This window comes from Microcebus murinus, chromosome 11 (genome assembly GCF_040939455.1).
Source record: "Microcebus murinus isolate Inina chromosome 11, M.murinus_Inina_mat1.0, whole genome shotgun sequence".
NCBI classification, from domain to species: domain Eukaryota; kingdom Metazoa; phylum Chordata; class Mammalia; order Primates; family Cheirogaleidae; genus Microcebus; species Microcebus murinus.
This window is the reverse complement of record NC_134114.1, coordinates 44,158,871-44,180,063: the sequence shown is the minus strand read 5'-3', so window position 1 is coordinate 44,180,063 and position 21,193 is coordinate 44,158,871. Positions and strand designations below refer to the sequence as shown.

The 21,193-nt window shown below is 37.0% G+C and overlaps 1 protein-coding gene across 1 annotated transcript in view; it reads right to left on the bottom strand.

Moving 5' to 3' along the window:
* Positions 1–314: 314 nt before the first annotated feature.
* The window catches only part of ZSWIM6 (zinc finger SWIM-type containing 6), a 179,777-nt gene continuing 158,898 nt past the window's right edge, over positions 315–21,193 (bottom strand). Inside the window, exons 7-14 of the mRNA XM_020289985.2 lie at positions 20,973–21,119; positions 17,479–17,625; positions 15,916–16,176; positions 11,775–11,910; positions 8,299–8,456; positions 7,491–7,654; positions 5,716–5,797; positions 315–4,233 (exon numbers count right to left, since the gene is read on the bottom strand). Of these exons, the coding sequence (XP_020145574.2) occupies positions 3,371–4,233; positions 5,716–5,797; positions 7,491–7,654; positions 8,299–8,456; positions 11,775–11,910; positions 15,916–16,176; positions 17,479–17,625; positions 20,973–21,119 (1,958 nt within the window). The 3' untranslated portion in view covers positions 315–3,370. The remainder of the gene's footprint in view (positions 4,234–5,715; positions 5,798–7,490; positions 7,655–8,298; positions 8,457–11,774; positions 11,911–15,915; positions 16,177–17,478; positions 17,626–20,972; positions 21,120–21,193) is intronic.

Genomic DNA, 21,193 nt, shown 5'->3' with positions numbered 1-21,193 from the left:
CTGAGTTCATTTGTCTGTCATCCTTGGTCTTCATCTCCATCTCTATTCTAAAGGCCCATGGTAACTGTAAGATCTCTCTGCAAAAATAGCCAATGAACACAGAAGAGTTTCCAGCAGGGGACATCTCAAAGTCCTGGCTATTAGAAGTCACCTTTCTTCTTCCTTTGAGGCCACTTCTCCTGACTTTTTAGCATTCTACTTCATTATGAAATGCCCCAGTGTTTTAGTGGACCCACATAAAATTGTATTTGTCCCCAGGCAATATCAACTTTAAAAAAACTATGAATAATCTTACAAAAAAGAACCAACCATCATACCATTTCATAATTTTTATTTTTATTTCTACTTGGCATTAATGGGATTTTAAATGTCACCATGGACTCATTTATTTTAACTTCCACCTATTGACTTAACCTCTCGACATTTGGAATTCACTGTTAAGACTGGATGTCAAAGAAAAACTTAAAATATTTCAAGAGAGCCAAGCATTCTGAAAATTGTAGCTTTAAAAAAGTATTTATCAATCCCACTTCTGAGTATATATTCACAAGAACTGAAAGCAGGTCTCAAAGAGGTATTTCCACATCCATATTCACAGCAGCATTATTCATAATAGCCAAGAAGTGGAAGCTGCCCACTGATGGATGAATAAACAAAATGTAGTATATACATACAATGAAAAACTGTGCAGCCCTAAAAAGGAAGGAAATCCTATCATATGCTACAGCATGGATGAACCTGGAGGACACTAGGCTAAGTGAAATGAGCATCACAAAAAGACAAATACTGTGATTCCACTTGCATGAGATAGCTAAAGTAAATTCATAGAAAGTAGAGTGGTGTGGTTACCAGGGGCTGAAGGAAGGGGAGAAAGGGCACTCATTTAATGGGGATAAAAGAGTTCAGTTTTGCAAGATAAGAGAATTCTGGAGATCTGTTTTACCACAATGTATTATAAATATACTTAACATTAGTGAACTATACACCTAAAAAGTTAATTATATGATTTTTTTAACACACATACACACAAATAATTTGTATCATATTGCATATAGCTCTTTGATGGAGATGGGGTAGTACACATGCTTATATTGTATATGTAGCATTTATCTCTTATAATGTATTTTCTTTTTAAACCACACACAAAAATAAAACCCCGCACAAACTCAGCTTTTATTAAATATTTCAAGTCCTGAGCATCCTAAATTATAGTTTATTGGTTAGGGAGGAATGACCATGTGTACAGACTGGAAACAAATAGGCTATTCTGTCTCCTATTTTATCTTTGTGGTTATCTAGTTTATTCCTGTCTTCTCCATTAAGCAGACAGTAAGCCCCAAGGTCTGATTTTGTTCACCATTATATTTCCAGGGCCTAGCACAGTGCCTGGAAAATAGCTTATAAATATTTCCTGGATGAATGAATAGAGTACTAAACACTTCAAGATGCAGGAACAGCCAGGACCCTGATCACCAAACTCAACTGTAACAAGAGATATATCATAAAGGAGGCAGAATCAACTTTCAAAAAACTAATTTTAATCAAAACAAAAATTGTTGATCATTAACAAGTTTATAAAACAGTGATTTAGTTACATAAATAAATTGATATCAGTGTATCAAATCTTAATTACTTTCAACTTCATGAGCATGTTTACATGGGTGATGAAGTACAACCTTTTTTTTTTCTTTTTACCTATTATAATAAATAAAATGGAGCGCATGAAATAGTTCTTCTAAACAAAAATACCTACAAACATACCTCTAGCATGTTCTCTAATGAAGGGAACAAGAGACACTGGACAACTTTTGCACCAAAACATAAAAATTGCTTTAAAAAGCACAAGGTTACAGAACCATCAGCTAAAGTAAAGACACTATACTGTAACCAAAGTTGGTATTTAATAATATAATGAACAGTTTGGTAGTTAGATCTCCAGTTTGGTTATTTTAAAGCATTAAGACAAGGCAAGATAGAAGGCTGCTTTTGTTTTGAGTAATTCTAGAGAAAATAAAATATATTAAAAAAAAAAGAAAGAAAACTGAAAAGTAGAACAGTCATACCTACACAACTTTCTGTCCTGCACAAAGTCAAAATACCTATGCAGAATAGATATATAATATATATAATGTTATTTGTGCACAAAGGTTAGCTTATTATTAGCTCACTGCAAAGGCGTAATGTATCATATGTCAATTGTTTTGGAAAACATTTTGCGTTTTGTGTCAAAAGGATATTTCTTTTAAGTTTCCTAGGCTAGGAGGCACGAACCCCAATTCCGGCATATTGTATATTCTTAATGCTAAGGCTTGCTGCTCTGGCTGTGTATTTTGTTGTCCCTCTTTATTCTAGTGCCTGTTACAAGCATGTGTGGTGTAGTGGTTGTTGTTGGTGTGTGTGTCTGTGTGTATACATATATATATGTATACATAAATTGTATAAATATATATACATATATAATTTCTCCCAATAGATCTCAGTCCAACCATGCAATCCAAAAGGTGGCTCTGCATAGATGCCCAGCATGAAGTTCACCGCCTGAGCCAACCCTGAAGCAAGGCGCACTTTTAGTCCTTCTGATAGGTTTTCTCTCAGTTTTTTTTGTTTTTGTTTAAAACCAAGCTACTGCAGCTTCAAGTATTTTGCATTACATAGAATATTTTTTTATAAATTAGTTAATGTTATATTTTCAATATTCAGACATATACTATAATATATATACAGTACAATAAATGCTCTCATTCTTTTTTTTAATTTTTTTGGATAAATCCCTGAGAATGTATGTTGACAGTCGCTAAGTTTCCACATGCACAAGCATCGTGTGCCATGCTTCTGGACGAACAGCACTGCAAAGCCACATGGGTCAGCCTTTTACTATTAGTATTTCATTGTGTTGGTTTGTTTAAATATGCTGAAAATGTAAAGATGAGTTACAAAGGAGTAAAGCTGAATCCATTCGAGGTACTTATCACAGGATGGAGGTGTTTTGTTTGGTTTTTAAAGCCATTTCAATTATTTTTTTTTTGAGGCTGTGAACGTATACAGAAAACAGGAGAGCTATGTGGACTTTTGCCACTTGACAACATATACTCAGTGTAAACCAAACCTTTTTAACCTCTCTCTCATACAAAACCAAACAAACAAACAAAAAAAAGAATTAAAAAAAAAAAGGAAAAAAGAGAAAGGGAAAAAATTAAAAACAGACAAACTTTCACAACATGACAACTTAGTCTGCAAACGCAATATAACTATACACATATAATACCGGTGTGGCTCTGTTCTTTAAGTTAAAAAGGGTACAAAGGCAGGCTCAAGTAAAAACAAACCATCCCTCCCACCCCACCCCCCACCCCCATTCATACAAGTTCTATCAACCAAACCTCTCCCGAACCAACATCATCAGTTTCTTTTTGCCTTTGTAGATTTGTTTCAGGTTGTCGATGAACTGTGTAAACTGAATGTGTCCATCATGCGCCATTAAGAAGGTCTCTCGGGCCTTGCTGAGGAACTCTATGAACTCACTATAGTGCCGAGGACTGATGTGTGTGAGCCGTGAGTGTGTCGTGTTGATGTAGGCCCCGATCGTGGCATCCAAGAGTTGCCTCAAAGGCGCTTTGTCCAGTGACATGAGCTTACCAGAGTTCCTCCTTCCATGAAGTCCCACCATGCCAGGGGTGGTCAGAGTGCACCTGCGCAAAATGTCTGACAGTACCGTTGCGCACTTGACGCTCTTGACCACCAGAGGTATTATAGCTGCAAGCTCGTTTTTACCAAGGGAGTGGCTAAGCGCACAGGCCCACAAAACGTCATTAATGGCAGGGTGTGTGTCCTGATTATAGCTCAGGTTGAGATGGGTCATGGCCAAGGTGGCCAGCTTGTAGGCCCTCATGGGGTACCCGCGGTGCTCCATGTACCGCGCTATTGTAAAGAGCTGCGTGTAGCTCATGCCGGTTGTAGCAGCGTCAAGGACGATTTGGTATGCCGTCTCAAAAGCTATGTGATCCTTTTCACAAAGGGTTAGCGCAGAGAGGGCACAATTCTGTGGATCCTTCATGGCACACTGCAATGCGAGTGTCCGGGCACTGCTGGCCAGCTTTTCCTGCTGGTGGCAGTCCAGGTGGAGGCGGACAATGGTGCTGTTGGACATCACGGTGGTTGCAACTATACTTGTGGCCTCGGTGGGAGTGAAGAGGGTAAACCAGCTCTGCATGATGCTGTCCAGGGCATAAACACCTGCAAGGGACACAAATAGGCCATATTATTGACCAGGAAGCCGGCCAAGGCTCTTGCCTTATTTCCAATTTTATCATCACTGCTTACATTTGTTAACCATAAGCTAGGCCAGAAAATCCTGTAAGGTAATGTACCTGGGAGCAACCTTTTGGAATAAGGTCATTATGGATTATTATTCATTGAGATGCCTGAAAGGAATATGAACTTCCTAGAATAAAGAACTAATCCTCTCAATGGCTGGTATTTGCACTGTGCTGCTTGCCATTTCAGACAACGGCTTTTTTCAAATGAGCTCTAGGTTCACTGGGGCCTCCTGTCAGAATATGGGGCAAAAAAACTGCAACACTCACCAAAACAGGGACTTTACATGGTGTGTATGTTTGTATGTAAGTTTAAAGTACCCATAATACAAAATTTTAAGACACATAGAGAAGCAGGAAAATGTGACCCACAATCAAGACAAAAAAGTTAATAGAAGCAGATCTACAGATGACTCAGATATTGGAAATGGCTGATCAAGTCTTTAAAATAATCATTTTAAGTACACAGACCCAAAATGCCTCACTTGTAGGAAACTCTTCAAAGTGAGTGATTTGAAGAGAAAGTACTAAATCTCAGAGAGAAATCAGGTATACATCTTGGTGCAGGAGTAGAAGAGTTGTATGGCAGTTCTTCAATTAGTGTTATCTTTGTATTGCTTCATCAAAGTATGACTTTAATACTCTAAACATAATGTTTATATTAAGACCAAGTTCATTTTTTCCAAAACAATAAACCATTACCCATGAATAAAAGTAAAATAATAAGAAGAATGATTTTACAGTATCTGCTGTGTCAGTATCTAAATACTGAGATGGCAGTGTCTTCTCAGCAAGAGGTGTGTATCCTTTTCTGATGCAAATAGGAAGAAAGAAAGACAGTTTAACCAACATTTATTTTAAACAGCCACCATTTGTTTCTGTTGGCATTCTTGCTGGGACTGTACAGTTTTCTTTAGTATTGACCTATAGCTGCACAGGAGAAATACTTGGCTGAAGAGCCTCACAAATTGCAGCTTATGGGGAACTAGAGGATCTTCTTATGGCCAGCTGCAATTTCTCACACATCTGAAAGCTCACCTAAATCACAACTAGTGGACATCATTTCCTTGCTAGATACCACGATGTATGCCCTCGGACGAGGAAGAAAAAACTCAGAGACATGAGGTAACTTTATATGAACTAGATGACAAGTGTTTAACTCACTGATTTATTCCATTTTAAATAAGAGGTTGGAGCTCCACAAATGTGACAGTTTGGAAGATGAACAATGCAAGTGTATATAACTCAAGGTTAGGGTGGGGAAGAAGGAAGCCCCTATAGATTGCTAAAAGGAGGAGCCTTGGAGATGTGAAGGTAAGAGAGTGAAAATGTTCTAGTATCTGTAAATGAAGTTAAACCCTACCATGAGGTACCTGAGCAAGCTTCTCCAGAGTTTACCTACCAACTTCAGTAGCACACGTTACCAGCCACCTCACCATCTCCCGCCGTCGCCAATTTAAGGTTGACAATGTCATGCGCATAACCTGTAAAGGCAGGATAACAAAATGTTTTGGAAAATTGTCTTAAGTCAATAGAAAAAAAAACCCAATTCATCCCAATGTACGAACTACGAGGCAAACTCTTTACTACTAGGAGGATGAAAAGCATTATTTAGAGTAAAACTCTACATATAAATTTGGATTTGTCTATGGCTTTGCTAGGTGGCCTTGCCACAGCCTGGATGGCAAGAGTCCTAACTCCTGGGCCCACTGCCCAGCTGTGGCACCCTAGGCAAGTCATTCAATTTATTTTCTCAGTCAGAAGGCTGGACTCAAGCATGAAACACAGTCCGTGTCTTCTCTTCCTCCCCAGCTTTAACATTTCCTAGTTCAATTTCCAAGGCTCCTATGATTTTATCCAACCAGGAATTCTCAGCAGGCAAAGTATTTTAAAATAAGCATTTTAATTATTCCTTCAATCTCTGGTAGATCTTTTCTGGTAACTGTGAAGATAACCCCAGGTCTATGGAAAAAATCATCTTTGGCATCATTAGTGATCTGATTTTGTTTTTTACTTTCTAATAAGAAGTCCTAAAAGAAACTTACCTACTTCATCCTACTTTCCCTGTTCCTTAAGATTCAAAACATCTAGGGACAAGATACTCCAAAAGCCTTAGAAAGGCCCTGTGGAATTCCTTTTTAGGTTCTAGAAAGAATGACGGTAGGACTAAGCTCTTACCAATCTGCCATTTATCCAGAATTCCAAATAACAGAAAGCTCATATTCTGCATCATATTTAAGATGAGGCAAAGGATAACAGAAGTAAGCCAAACAACAAAAATTTATCTTTAAAAAGAAACTTCTAAACTGTCATCATATAGCTTAAAAGCAACCTCCTTCCTACACTTTCTGCTTATACAATACTGTATGTCACAGTGATAGGTACAGTTTCCTGTGGTCCAATTCTTTAAACTTTATTAATCACTGTGAGGGAGAATCCATAACTGAAAAAACAGATTAATCATCTAACCATGGCATTCTATTCCCCACATTTTAGGTATTCAAGATATGACAATTTCTTTCGCTGCTTTTTAATGGGGAAAAAAAGCAAATGTTAATAGGGACTCCATGAGAAAAGTAGAAACAAACTTTTTAGTTCCTGGTTTATACGGTCATCTGTTCAGAGATTATAAGGAAGCAAACACCTATCTGCATGACTAACTCAAAATGTTCTTGGCATCATGTCCTGCTGAAATCTGAAACTGGATTCTGGCCCCATCACCGTTCCTTTAGTTAATTTTCTCAGAGTTATAAAAAGGAGTTAGAACTGCCCATCTATTATGAAAATGCAAACATCAATAAAAATTTATACTTCCTCTAAAAATTTAACCCTAACAATTGAATCTTTATTATACATGCCAGCTTTATTTAAGTCTCTTGCTAGCAATAATTTTTTTCCATTCATTCAAGGGAGAAACAGTGCTGTTAAGCCTGTAATTCAGAAAATGATTTTTTGATTGAAAGACACAAATAAGGCAGGTCCCTCCCCTCACACAGCAGTCTGGTTCAGCAAGGAGCAACCATGGCTCTAAAACACAGTGCTCTCCTGAAGTCTGACAGCTGTGCACTCCAGAGTCATTCACCTGCACTAAAAAAATCCAAACAAACAGAAACAACCCTAAAAGGCAACTTCATCTAGCAGCCTTTGATGCCTCTGGGAAGACGACCAGTCATGTACCTGCAGGCCCAGCTCCAGAGACACTTTCAAAAGAGTGATGTCTGGCAAACTGTCCATGAGAGTTGCTATTTTAAATGCATCTTGGGCAAGCTTGAAGATGTGTGATGAGGAGTGAATGTTTTTCTGGATGGATTCTAATACTGTTTCCAGCCTCCGAACATCGCCTGTAATGAACAAGGAAAAACCAAACCAAATCAAATCAAAGCAACACAAATAAACAAAAAACCATACAACCACATACCCAAAACACACACACACACAGAAAGAGGAGAAAAAGGAAACAAAACCAAATGTAAAGCACAAGTTAATTTACTTAACATGTTCACAGGTGGCACGGATGTTACAACTAAGGGTCCCATAGTTACTGCAATGTCTGTGCATCTTGGCCTCGGAAAAAAGATACACCGAGACACATTCTAATGACTAAAAGCACACATAAACCAGAACCAATGTAAGATAGCAAATAGCTCTCCTAGTTCTTACTTATGCATTTTTGGTAAATACTTCAGGAAGAAAAACATGTAACTGAATTTTTTAATCTACTGCTGAATCTCAACCATTTACATTTTCTTGTTATGGTAACTCATCTAAACTCTGCTGGCAGCAAATTCAATGATGCAGTCAGTGAGGAAAATGCCAGGCTCAAATTGGTAGCACCTGCTTTGCCTCATAAGCTAACATCTAAAGAAAAGGATCCCTTACAACCTGACATTAACATCACTATTGAGAATTTGATAGAAAACATGACCCTTTAAAAAAAAAAAGCAAACTAACAAAACAATTATGAGGCCTCAGGACAATACAGTACCTTTGGCTGCAGTCAGCATGGTGGATGCCAGCTCACACTGCTGGGATTCAATGTGGCTTAGAGTGAACCAACGAGGGTAGCGGTTGGGAACAACTGACGCAATGTGGTGTGGGCGAGTGAGGTCTCCCGATGGAGCAGTAGATTCCAATACTAGTAACCTGCCATAAGAAGACAAGGAACGTGGCCCCTGGTTATTACCTGTCCACCGACTTGGCCACAGGATTGGCCAGCAGAAGCCAGAGGACTGGGTACATGCTGGGAAAAATTGTTCAGGCCCCAGATTCAGAAAGAGCTGGTACGACTACACTCAGCTTTCTGGATGCCAAACATCCAGATGCTTGGATTATTAATTTGCATATTAATAATAAATTGCTCATCACCCAAACCTAAGAGATTTCCTTTCTTTAGCATCATTCAGAAAATTGCAATATTCAGGGAAATCAAAATATGCAGCAATGAAGAACTTTGAAACACAAATCTTGATGCCTATCTATCATTTCTGAATCTTATTCATTCATTAAAAAATAAAAATCAACAGAAACTCACAGTGAAATGGATGTTTAAGACTGAGATTACACAGGAAGAAATAGATAGTTGAGATAAATAAGCTTAACCTATTAAAAAATAAGAGGTGAAAGTAAAACAAAAATGACCTCCTTTTCCATATATTCATACTTTCTGCAGAATTAGTTCCTTGTGACTCCAAAAATTTGAAGTTAAGAGTATGTCGGAGAAGATGAATGCAACTGATTCAAGCATCTGTCCTTTGACAGTTTTGCATAAATTCAGTGTGATTTCTCATTTTAATCAATTTATTTTTGATTAAGAATACGTTGACAATAAACAATTCTCAAAAGCAAAGTACATGCTTAGTGATCTCTTCTAAATATAAGTACCAAAGATATTTGAGGCTACAACTGAAATAATTCCTATACAATTATCAAAACACTGGCCTTTGTTCAAATACACCAATGTTAGGGACTATGGAAAGAGCTGGGGACCAAGAGGTGTTATTAGTTAGCAGGGTCACGAAGTGGTGCTGGCCTCAAGGCCCTACACAGTAGAGTAGTTATTACTCTGGTAAGCCAAGTGACTCACCATCTTTCCTTTTATCTAGGAATAAAGACACATTAAGCACTAGAGAGAGTAGCGAGGTAGGCAATTAAGTAGTAGGAATATTGGCAGGTTTGCTATTTAGCTTTTCTTTTTATAAGACAGAGTCTTGCTCTGCTGCCCAAGTTAGAGTACAGTGGCGTCAGCCTAACTCACAGCAACCTCAACCTCCTGGGCTCAAGCAATCCTCCTGCCTCAGCTTCCCCAGTAGGTGAGACTACAGGCATGTGCTGCCATACCCAGTTAATTTTTTCTATTTTTAGTAGAGACAGGGGCTTATTCTTGCTCAGACTGGTCCCCATCTCCTGACCTCAAGTGATCCTCCCATCTCGGCCCCCCAGAATTCTAGGATTACAGGCTTGAGCCAACTGTTCCCAGCCTGCTATTTAGCTTTTTTAAAAACTCAGAATGTCCCCGTATTCATAGGCAGATCTTGCCAGAGAGACTACAGAGGAAACTAGTTAACATCCTGGGAAGATGAGAAATGACTGCTGAGATGCCCTTCCTTAGCCTCCCCCTTCCAGAAGGACTAAGAAGCAAGCAAGCTATACCTCTTCTCCTTTCTGTTCCCCTGGCTGCCTTGAAATGCTCTGGTAGGTCACATGACCTCCATCCCATGGCAGGCCTTTGGCTGGGTTAGTGGTAGCAGGTAGAAGAGAAAGGTGGAAAACAGTTCCCCTGTATCCTGCTAGTATTCCACATGAAGAAACTGTCTTGGCAGCAACCAAGGATGAATATAAATGAGTTTCTGAGCAAGTCTTTCTACTTGGCACATATCTTTACATAAGCCAGAACCACACAGAAACCTTATGCTATTTTACCCTTAAACTTTACCAGTGGTAGTAGCAATAGCATCTGGTGGCATCATAACATTAACATCTTTCCTTTTAAAACAAGAGTAGAATTCCTAGGATTTGAATAAGTATAGAGCTGAGCATATGTCTTCATAAAGACAACTTCCATGTTAGCTTCTAAAAATGGGAATAGGAATCTACTTATTATAAAACTGTGCTCTAAAATACAAACCAAGTGGTATAATGCAATTTGGCGGGGAACTTAGTTATTGATTTATTTTTTTGTATTTTAAAAAAGACAAAAGAATATTTATCAGGATTCTCTAATAGGTTAATAAGATTTTATGTTGCCAAGGAAAGCACATCAAATTAAAGAATGCCAGCCTTAAAACACACAGACACACAAGTGTACACACAGACACACAGACCACGCCCCTTATCACTGCATAAAAAAGAGGCTTCTTGATACGTAGCTATGTGCAATACTTTCAACACAGAGTAACTTTGGGGACATTGGTACTATATAAGCAAGGATTTGTTTTTGAGTCTACTACACTGATTGCCGACAGAATCTTTGATGAAAAGGTTCTTATTGGGCCAAACTATTCTTCAGCACACTCAGCTTTTATGTCTATACATGGCTTGTCTTCAGGTAATAATGAGGGTGTCAACCTGTAGTTTCCATTAGAAACATAGAAGTGTTTAATTAATTTTTAAAAAATAAAAAAGGAAGAAGAGAAAAAGCTGATGTTTTAAGAAAGGTGGATGTTCCTTTTAGGTCCTTAAAGTTTAAGGACCTAAGTTTAAATACAAAGAGTATTGAAAAATATAATCTTGAACTCATTAAAAAATACTTGCCTTGAATAAATTCATGATAAAAGTATTTGGTGAGTTAACTTTAAAAAGGGATATGCAAATAAAAAGGTGAGTTGCAGAGAACATATTCCAATTATTATTACTGCAAAGGAGGACCAATATTCGATGGAAGCAGTCAGAACTGAGGCAAGCAGATTCTAGAGGCGCCCAAATAGCGGGTCCTTCGACACTAGCCCATCTTTACTCGGCCCCCAGTTGATCACGAGTGTGTCTTGCTGGTACAGTGAGTGGCCTTCCTGCACTCTTGATGGAATGTGGGATTACAGCAGGTGTGAAGGTCTCCCTCAATTATTATATTCAGTCAAGTACATTTATTATTTACCAGCTTCAAAAATCTGATTTTTTCAAAACAATTAATTATTTAGGAAGGTTTCAACTGTGGCTGTCTCATGATTAAACTTGGCCTAAAATTGTGCTCTATCCCCAAATTCTAGCTTCAAGAAAAAGTAGGAAAAAGTAACAAATGAGCACGTGTTTGACAGCAGTCAAGGATACAATTCTTCCCTTACTTTACAACAAAGCAAAACAAACAAGCAAACAAATCACCTCCACAACAATCCAGGAAGCGTAAATAATTTCTTTAGATTTTCTGCTGCCTACAAGAAACATGAATGAATGAGAAATCAGTCGACAGCCATGCTTTCCAATGGGGAATTTGGATTGCCTCTGCCTGGCTGGGCTGTGAGTACTTACCGCATTGCTCTCAGTGCAATTTTGTATGCCAATTCAGCATCATGAGGTAGGAGAGAGGTGAAGAGATACTTGGCAAATGTGTGCATTGGAACACTCTCCCGATGGATGACTTCGCCCAAACCACTATATGGTCCGGCTGTGGGAAAGAGCATACACATGACATGTTACTAAAAAATGAACTTACACTTCTTCTAAATTATACTTAAACATCCTCATGTAAAGTTATAACATCTATAAGCTAATCTTCTATAGGGTACAGTATCCAATACAGACTACACTTCGTGAACAATCCCCCAACTGCCCCACAGCAAAAATGAAACCCGCAGAACTAAGAGGCACAGCTTGTTCACAAGTGCCTTAGAGAAAGGAACCCTTCTGAAGCATAAAACCCTACTGAATTTGGAAACATCCTCTCTCAATGTGTGACATCTGAGCATCCAGATTTGCAAATGTACAAATGAGTCCGCAGTTTAACTGTGGAACCCGCCCCTGGACCCAACCGGCCAAAGGGGAAAAGGTGTGGGAGGATGCTCCACCACAGCTCTCGATACAAAGCCTTCACACATTGTTGCTTCTGATAAACAGAAACAGATATTCATTTCCAGAAAGTGACCGTTACCAAAAAGAATAGTTACCACCATTTGATACTCACCACAGGCAAAAGAAAAAAATTAAAGTAACTGGAAATCTACTACTCTGGGCTCCAGAAGGCCAATTTTAAAAGCAAAATTACATGTAAACTGTCAAAATTCACTTCTCAGTAAATTCTGACAGGCATGGTGGCAGATCTGACTTCCCCTGTGTGCTCCCTGAGAGCTGCTCTGAGAAGGGCAACACAGACTTTTAAAAATAAATTCTGAAAGGAAACCACAGTGGTTAGTTCAACCACTTTGCACTTAGGTACTCTGAGGTTTAGTTACTGTAAAGTGTTTAATAAATTAGTTTCCATGTCACCTTTGGGTAACATCTGTTTTACGATTTCTAGAATTATGAACCATGACACACTGCTGCTCAGAGAACATACTATATTTGTTTTCCATGAAAAGAAAATCAGTCTGGTGAAGACTTTAGAATACAAGAAATGCAGTTCAGAAGAAATGCTAAGAGGAGTTACTGAACTGGGCGACGGGTAGGAGCAAGATCCATTCTAGACTATGTTAATGGAGGTTATTTTTAAAAATCCAATTGGGCTTTTGGTTAGTATTTTTGAATTATTCCAGTACTTTAAAAACCACATAAATGATTTATTTTTTACCTAGACAAATTAAAATTCAACCTAAATTTCTAATTTTATCATATCCATTAATCCTTTTCTTTTCTTTAAGACATTTTAAAATGTTTTAGTGATTTAATATTCTTCAAAAGTTGATATGGCATTATACTTGCACTTTTAGTTCATATAGAACATCTACATTATTGATGTTACTAAATACGTGTGCGTTCCCACATTTCACATTGAAGCCCTAAACCCTAATGTGACTAAGCTGGAGATAGGACCTTTTTGAAAGTAATGAAAGTTAAATGAGGTCATAAGGGTGGGAATCCTGATCCAACAGGATTAGCATCCTTATAAGAAGAGATACTGGAGAGCTTGCTCTCTCTGTGTCATGTGAGAACACAGAAAAGGTGGCTGTCTTCAAGCCAGGAAGAGGGCCCTCACCAGAAGCCAAATGGCCAGCACCATGATCTTGAACTTCCCAGCCTCCAGAATTGTGAGAAATAAATTTCTGTTGTATAAGCCACTCAGTCTATGGTATTTTGTTATGGCAGCCCAAGTGGACTAAGACACTAACTCTATTTTACTTAAGGACTAATTATAGCAAATCTGTAGATTATCCATATATTCATTTCTTCTCCATTTCCTTTCAATGTTTCTTTTTAAACAATCAAGTTATCTTTTTGTACTATTCATGGAAAGCCAGGATACATAATCAACACTTTGTTATGTTACCTTCCAACAAGCAAAACATTCAGTCAGATATCATAGAATTATTTGTGGATTAATAATTAGGGTAATCTTTGAACTCCAGTGTACCAAATAATGAAAAACTGACATTTGCACTAAGTTTCCCCAGAGGTGAGTTTCCAACATACCAACTGATCCATCTAGTATTGTGGCCAGGAAAGATTAATACACAGCAAAAAATAATGGGTTACTGCTTTCTTCTTTTCAGATATCTGGGCCTGCTAGCTAATTTGCCCCTGAAATTGTCAAAGAGTATAAATACATGAAGAACTTAGTGCCTGAGTATGGTTAACTCAGTCACTGAGCTCGTATCTTCTGGAGTTTATAGAAATGGTCCCTTAGCCCCCTCACCTTGGACTGCTTCCTGTCCTGCACCTACCCACTCTTTGTGGGCTTCTTTGCAGGGATGGGAAAGGAGAGCAGGCAGAGGTGAGTCAACAGTGCTTTTTCGCTAACACAGTTTTCATAAAAATATTTGAGGGGATGGATAGACTAATCAGAGACTACGACAAAGTTCAAAAATAAACATGAGTAATGAACATGGAGACATATTTAGAAAGGTAAATGATAGATACCATACACTGTCAGCTTTGAAAACCACACAACCTCTTCCTAAATTTCAGTATAATGGAAATCAAAAGTCAGTTAGCAAAGCCAGTGACAGGCATTAAAGAAATGGTTGTGGCCAATGAAATTACTTATATATAAAAAAATTATGCAGAAGGAAACTATGGGAAAAAATAGTAATTAAATAATGAGGATCACTCTTGAAATTTGCTAAGATGGAATTTTTATCTTTAGGAGAAAAACAAACAACTTCTGGATGGTGTTTCAAAAAATTGATATTAGGAATTTTTACCAAAATTAAGGATACTATTAAGAAGGTTTACACCGTAAGAACATTTTCCCTTTAAAATGCATTTCTGAAACATACAAATGTATAATGTATTTGAAGAAAATATTTTCTTTCAAATAGATCTTTTGCTTTGGACAAACAAGAGGTTTTGAAATGCTATTTTCTCTAAATCCCTTCCCTCTATGTAGCAGTTCTGAATATGAGATAAAGATACGATACTTTATGAACCTTTCAATCATAAAGAATCCCATGACAACACATATGTATTTCAGAGATAGAAGCAATTTCATCAATTAGATATCACCTAAATTTCAACAAAAGATTAGACTACTATACTATTTATATTTAGCCTTTTTGAGAAAAAAAAAATCTGAAAAATAGTGCTAGCCAAAATTTGTCAGGCCCTTTAAATCCTGAGCTTATTAAAAGAAGAAAATTAGACTTTGCCTTACAGATCCTATAAAACTTTTTACTTGGTGAATCTATGCCTAATGAATGATCTGAAATAACTGGTCAGCACAGAGGAAATTCACTCCTGCAGCCTTTAGTCCTTTGTTAGTGTGTGTATACGACATATTCAAAACCCAGACATCATGTAACAGCCAATTAACTTGGAAGAATGCCAACCAATTTCTATTTTATTATTTAATTGATCAAGCAAACAGGAACATGGCCAACAGTAATAACTCACTATCAAAATTACATTTATCTCAGGAACAATACAGCCTAAATAAAACTGGTTCTTTTTGGCCGGTCTTGGTGGCTCATGCCTATAATGCTAGCACTCTGGGAGGCTGAGGCAGGAGGATCGCTCAAGGTCAGGAGTTCAAGCCCGGCCTGAGCCAGAGCGAGACCTCGTCTCTACCAAAAATAGAAAAATTTAGCTGGGCATGGTGATGCATGCCTGTAGTTCAGCTACTCAGGAGGCTAAGGCAGAAGGATGGCTTGAGCCCAGGAGTTTGAGGTTGCTGTGAGCTAGGCTGACGCCATGGCCCTCTAGCTCAGGCAACAGAGTGAGACTCTGCCTCAAAAACATAAACAAAACTGGTCCTTTTCAAAGCTTTGTGGCATTAAATGAGGCTGATTTCTAACAAGCTATCCTATATAACCACCTAAATCAAATGATACAAATCTAAACATCCGTACTTTTTTATTCAGTGACACTACTTTTTAGACAGTGAACATGTCTTTGACACTCCATGACCATAACAATCAGGATAACTACCATATTAAATGAATTCAGACAGTACTCGAAATAAGAAAGATTAGCACCTAAATCAAATTGGCTAAATAAGTGGAAAACTTCTTTGTCAAGCTACCTTCTAATAGGAAGACTGCTTGCTTGCGAAAAATTTTCACCAGTGTGTCATCCAATTCAATTTCCTGAAGCTTAGAAATGAGCTGCTCCTCATTCCGGCAAACTTTCTCTTGTGTGTATAGCCCATCAGGCATGATACGCTGCTGTCCAAGCCCTATCAGGGCTACTTCCACAGCCAGCGTTAAATAGGATTCCCCTTCTTCTAAGAATTTGTGTGCAGGTAAATGCTGGTATTCCAGAGACTTGCACTGTCCCATATTCTCTGTAAAATACCACAAAAGAGATCAAAGTTCAGAAACTACTTCTGTAGGAGCTATGATAGGTACAAATATTTATTCTACTCAGCGCTAGTAAATGAATTATTGACTTAATGCTGAGAAAGCCAGAAAACAATGATTTTTTTAGGCTAAAGTACATAGCTTTCTAATATCTTTTTAAAAATGACTATGATTAATTGAATATGTATGTTTGGGAGCTAGGATATTACATATATTTTTCTCCCATTGAAAATGAATCACCAAGGAAAACTGTAAATCTAGGAGGACATAATACCAAGAATATTTATTTAAGAGAAAATAATTTTAATTACACCATAGTAAAATTACAAGACAACTGTAATGGCTAATAATTTTTTTGAATCCTGGTATTTAGAAAGTTTTCATAATTTTATTACAATGTTGAAATTTATAATGAAAACAGTAGGGAACACAATATACATAACAAGATTTCAAGGTTCTTTTTGTTATCTAAGAGTCATCAGTTATTACAAAAGGAGTGATTCTTTGAGTATTCTCTTGTCTCTATTAAGGTGCTTTTATTAGAAATTATAACTAACTTCAACCATCAAACTCCCAAGGAAAGTGAATTCAGACTCATACCTTTCACTCTCCTGACAGCGTTTGGGTCACCCATAATCTATTAAGGCAACCACTACAGGGGAAATTATGAAACGGGCAAGATAATTAACTATCTGAGCTTACCCAGCCATGGAAGCAACAAAGGGACAATCCTTACCCCCTTCCTTAGCTCCACCCACTGCTCTTGGACAGTCAGTCTTTTGAGGGATGATTCTTAAGTCTTAAGGGGCCAAAGAAAAATCTCAAAACACAGCTTTAAAGGAATGTATGGTAAAACAGTTTTAAATGGCATTTAAAATAGACTAAAAAATTTAATTGACATGTCACTTTCAATGCAAAGACAAATTTAAAAAGCACCTAAACTAAATTTCCTAGTACCAATGCTATGATCACATCCCTATTTTATATCTTTATGCTAGAAAATAATCATAATGCAGGTAAATTCTTATATGCAGAATCACTGTTAGAAGAGAGTAAATATTTCTAAGGTTCTTGACACATGCTGCCAACTGTCAACTCTAAGATTTTTCCCAGTTTGTTAGCAGCCTGCCTGAAATGTGTGGGGTGCCCATTTCCTTGCTCTCTTGCTAACCACAAGTACTGTTAACTACATGGATACATAAACCATACTGTAAGGAAAAACAAAATCTAATGCCATTCAGCATTTAGGGAAAAAAAGCACATGAGATAAATGTCAATGGCTTTACCTGTAAAATCTGAGAGCCCAGAGAAGTTCTCATCATCAATGCGGCAGGCTTCCATAAGGCTACTGAAGAGAGTGCCCACAGGGTCCAGGGGATGTCCGACCCAGCCCTCCAGATTGGTGATCGAGGTTATACTTTTATGGGGTAGCTCTGTGTAAGAAAACGGAATTGAGGGATGGGGAGTAGAAGGAAGATGAAAGGAGAGAGGTGGGGAGAAGAGAGGCTTTACCATTTAGTAGCAGCATCTTGACTAATTAGTAGTGAATTCAGTAGGAAATTCCCTTTTAATTAAGGAACCAATCAACAAGTACCATCCCCAACTTATGGACTATTATGAATTCTAAAGGTTCATTTGTAAATCAATATAAATGGTACTAATTCCCAGGATAAGTTTCAAGCATCTATTTAATTCTCGTGTCCGGGGTACTGAGTTACTAACTCAATATTACTACTTATAATTTCTAATCATGTATGGGGAAAAATAAATTCCAAATTTTCTTCTGGGAAGCTAGGGAAAACTCCCCCAACTTCCCTAGGAGGGGCATTAAGAGGACTAAGAAGTCCCACTGGAATTATCAATTGGTAATTCTACAACTATATTAGAAAGATGGGCAGGCACAGAAGCGCATGCCTATAATCCTAGCACTCTGGAGGCTGAGGCAGGAGGATCACTTGAGCCCAGGAGTTTCAGGTTGCAGCAAGTTATGATGATGCCACTGCACTCTAGCCAGGGCCACAGAACTAGATGCTGCTTCAAAAAAAAAAAAAAAAAGAAAAGAAAAAGAAAAGAAATGAAGATATCTCTTGAAGTCAGTGTTCACTGGGTCTTCTAAATTGAGGATTTGAGGACAGCTGTAGCCTAGATTAGACTTACACTCCCATATGCATATCACCAAGTTATCCCCTTATTGTCTTTTGAAAGTCTTTCTTACTGTGGATTCGTAAACCATATGAGAGAGAGTACCTTTGCCACAAAGGGGAACAATAGCAGAAGATAACATAATTTAGATGAAACATATTCTTTTAATTTTCTTCACAGAATGTTAGCCCTTTCAAGTTAAATTATGGAATGCTGAGAAAAAAGCTACAAATATTTTAAGACATATTCCATTGTTGTAAATAATGCAATATTCTGCATTTAAGTGTTCACTAAAGTAATAAATAATAGTAGCTCCTTCTTTACTTAAAGGAAAATACAATAAAATCTATACACAGTATATAATTTACAAGAAAAAAATTGGCTTGAAAATAGCTGTAGAGCCATTTCATGAACCCAAAATTCCTTCAGAAGTCTTCTGATTTTGAACTATCAACTATTAGTATATAAAAATAAAAAATAGTTTGGCACAATGTATTAAAATTTAATTCCAGTCACGCCTAGATTCCTTGGAAAGGTCCTTCCCTACTTTGGTTTCTGTCACTGGCTTTCATTAACATAACCAGTATTGAAAAAAAAAATCAGCATTACACTTGGGAACAATCAAATATATATGTTCAATTAAAAAATATGGATGTGGTTAAGGGAAATGTGCTCATACAAACAAATCAGTAGAGTTAAGTGGTGGAAATTGAGGAAATGGAATAAATAAATAAACAAATAAATAAGGAGTATAGTTTTTTCAGAAGCAAGAAGCTAACACATCATGCCAAACAGTACTGAAAATGTACAAGATATTGCATTTACTAATCTTGGTCTATAACAGGTTAATTGTTATGGCACTTTGGACTTGAAACAGCTATGAAAAGCCTATTCTTTAAATATAGACAAATAATAACAAGAAAAGTAGGGAAAGATACAGATATAAATATGTAGTCCTTGTAATACTTAAGAATGGTCTGAAATAAAAGTTTTCATTGCTTGCAGAATAAAAAAGAAATAACTCTAAGAATGGCCTAGAGGCAATTATACACTTAATATATATTCTAACTAAATGAACTCATATTTTTATCCTCCCCCTTTCAAGATATTCCAACCCTTTTACTAAACAGATTTTTAAAACCATTATTTCTTGATGTGATTTAAAATTTATGGTAATGTTTTTTAAAAATCAGATGATCATCATGAACTAGATCTCTTTCTGCAGTGTAATAAGTGCTACACTGTCTGAATATTATCCTTTATACTATTCAGAAGTAAATGCCTTTGTTCATAGATTGTGTGTATATTGGGGGAAGGATTTCAGAAAAATTTTGCAAAGAACCTAGCAATACAGCATGCAAACACCAGTGACAATGTGAAGAACTGGACAAAGTAAGGATTATATTACATGCCAATACCATCTGAGCTCCTCCCTTTCTTTGGTTTAAATTGTAACTCTGTAATTTTCTTTCACCATATAAATAATAGTGTTAGTTAACAATCATAATACTTTCCATATAGAGGACATTAAAAATTACAACAAACACTTGTTCCAACCTCCAGCCTGTTTCAACAACTTTTAATAATGCTTAGCTGTACTCTAGTATGTGTATAATCACCCAAGGATTAAAAGCAAAAACATAACCAAAAAAAGAAAAAAGAAAAAACCACAAAAAAAACCAAATGAAAATCCCCTTAACTGAAACTATTCCTCTTAATAAAAAATAGAATCAGAGTGAAAACAAAACAAACTTGCCAAAGAAACATAAAAATAAAATTTATACTTACAGAAGGAACAAGAAGTACATGGATTAATCGGAAAAAGCGTAAACAATTTTTTATCTGATCAGGGTCTTATGCATGTAATAACAACCCTTTCAATTGTACTATTACTTAGTGATGCTTATTCAAAATTTGAAAGATTAATAAACTGGGATAAAGAGAAGACAAATGTGTTCTTACTTGACAGCTCATCAAAGGTCATTTTACAGAACTTGAAAAATCCAAGAGTTCTGTCTGGTCACTTTAAATAAATAACATGTCCTTATGTACAAATTATTACAGCTAAAAAGTTTTAGAGTGCATACACATTGTGCCAGGCCTTGTTTTAAGTGCTTTACAGAAATTAACTGGTTTAATCTTCTCAACAACTCTTAAGAGATAGGCCCTCTACTAAGCTTCATTCTATAAGAGAACTCTAAATCACAGAGAGATCAAGTCATTGCCTAAGGTCACACAGCTGGGACCTATTGCTGGGACTCGGGCATGGACAATTGACCCCCACCCTCAGTCTTTATGGTTAGAATTCAAATGCACTTCACAAAACAAGATATTTGGCTAACATGAATTTTAAATAATCTAGACACACTAAATAGTTATTAAAACATTAAAAATTCTCCTCCTTAAAAAGTTAACTAACCTAGGAGTTTTTAAGATAAATCTTTTCTTATAACATTCAACTAAGAAACAAAATGCCTAAAATTTCTCCCATATCAGCTCTTAAATATTTTTAATGAGTGGTGAGTAAAGCCATCTCTGTCTCTAGTTTTAAAAGCCATCTCTCCCAGAAGAACACAAAACTCAGTGATGTCGTCACCAAGAATCCCATCCCAATGGAAACAAACTCCTTCACATTCACCTTTTTTTTGAGTTCGGAACATTTCCAACTGTTTCTGTTGCTGTCGCCTTAACGTATTAACAATAGCTATTGCAAGTCTCAGTGCTTCTCTGGGGTACCCATGAGAACGTAATGCGTCCACTCTCGCACAGGCTGTAGGAACATGTTCTAAAACAGAAAGTCGGGGGGTAAAGTTGCCACTGTCAGATATATCTATAAAAACGGATTTAATAGTAAGATGT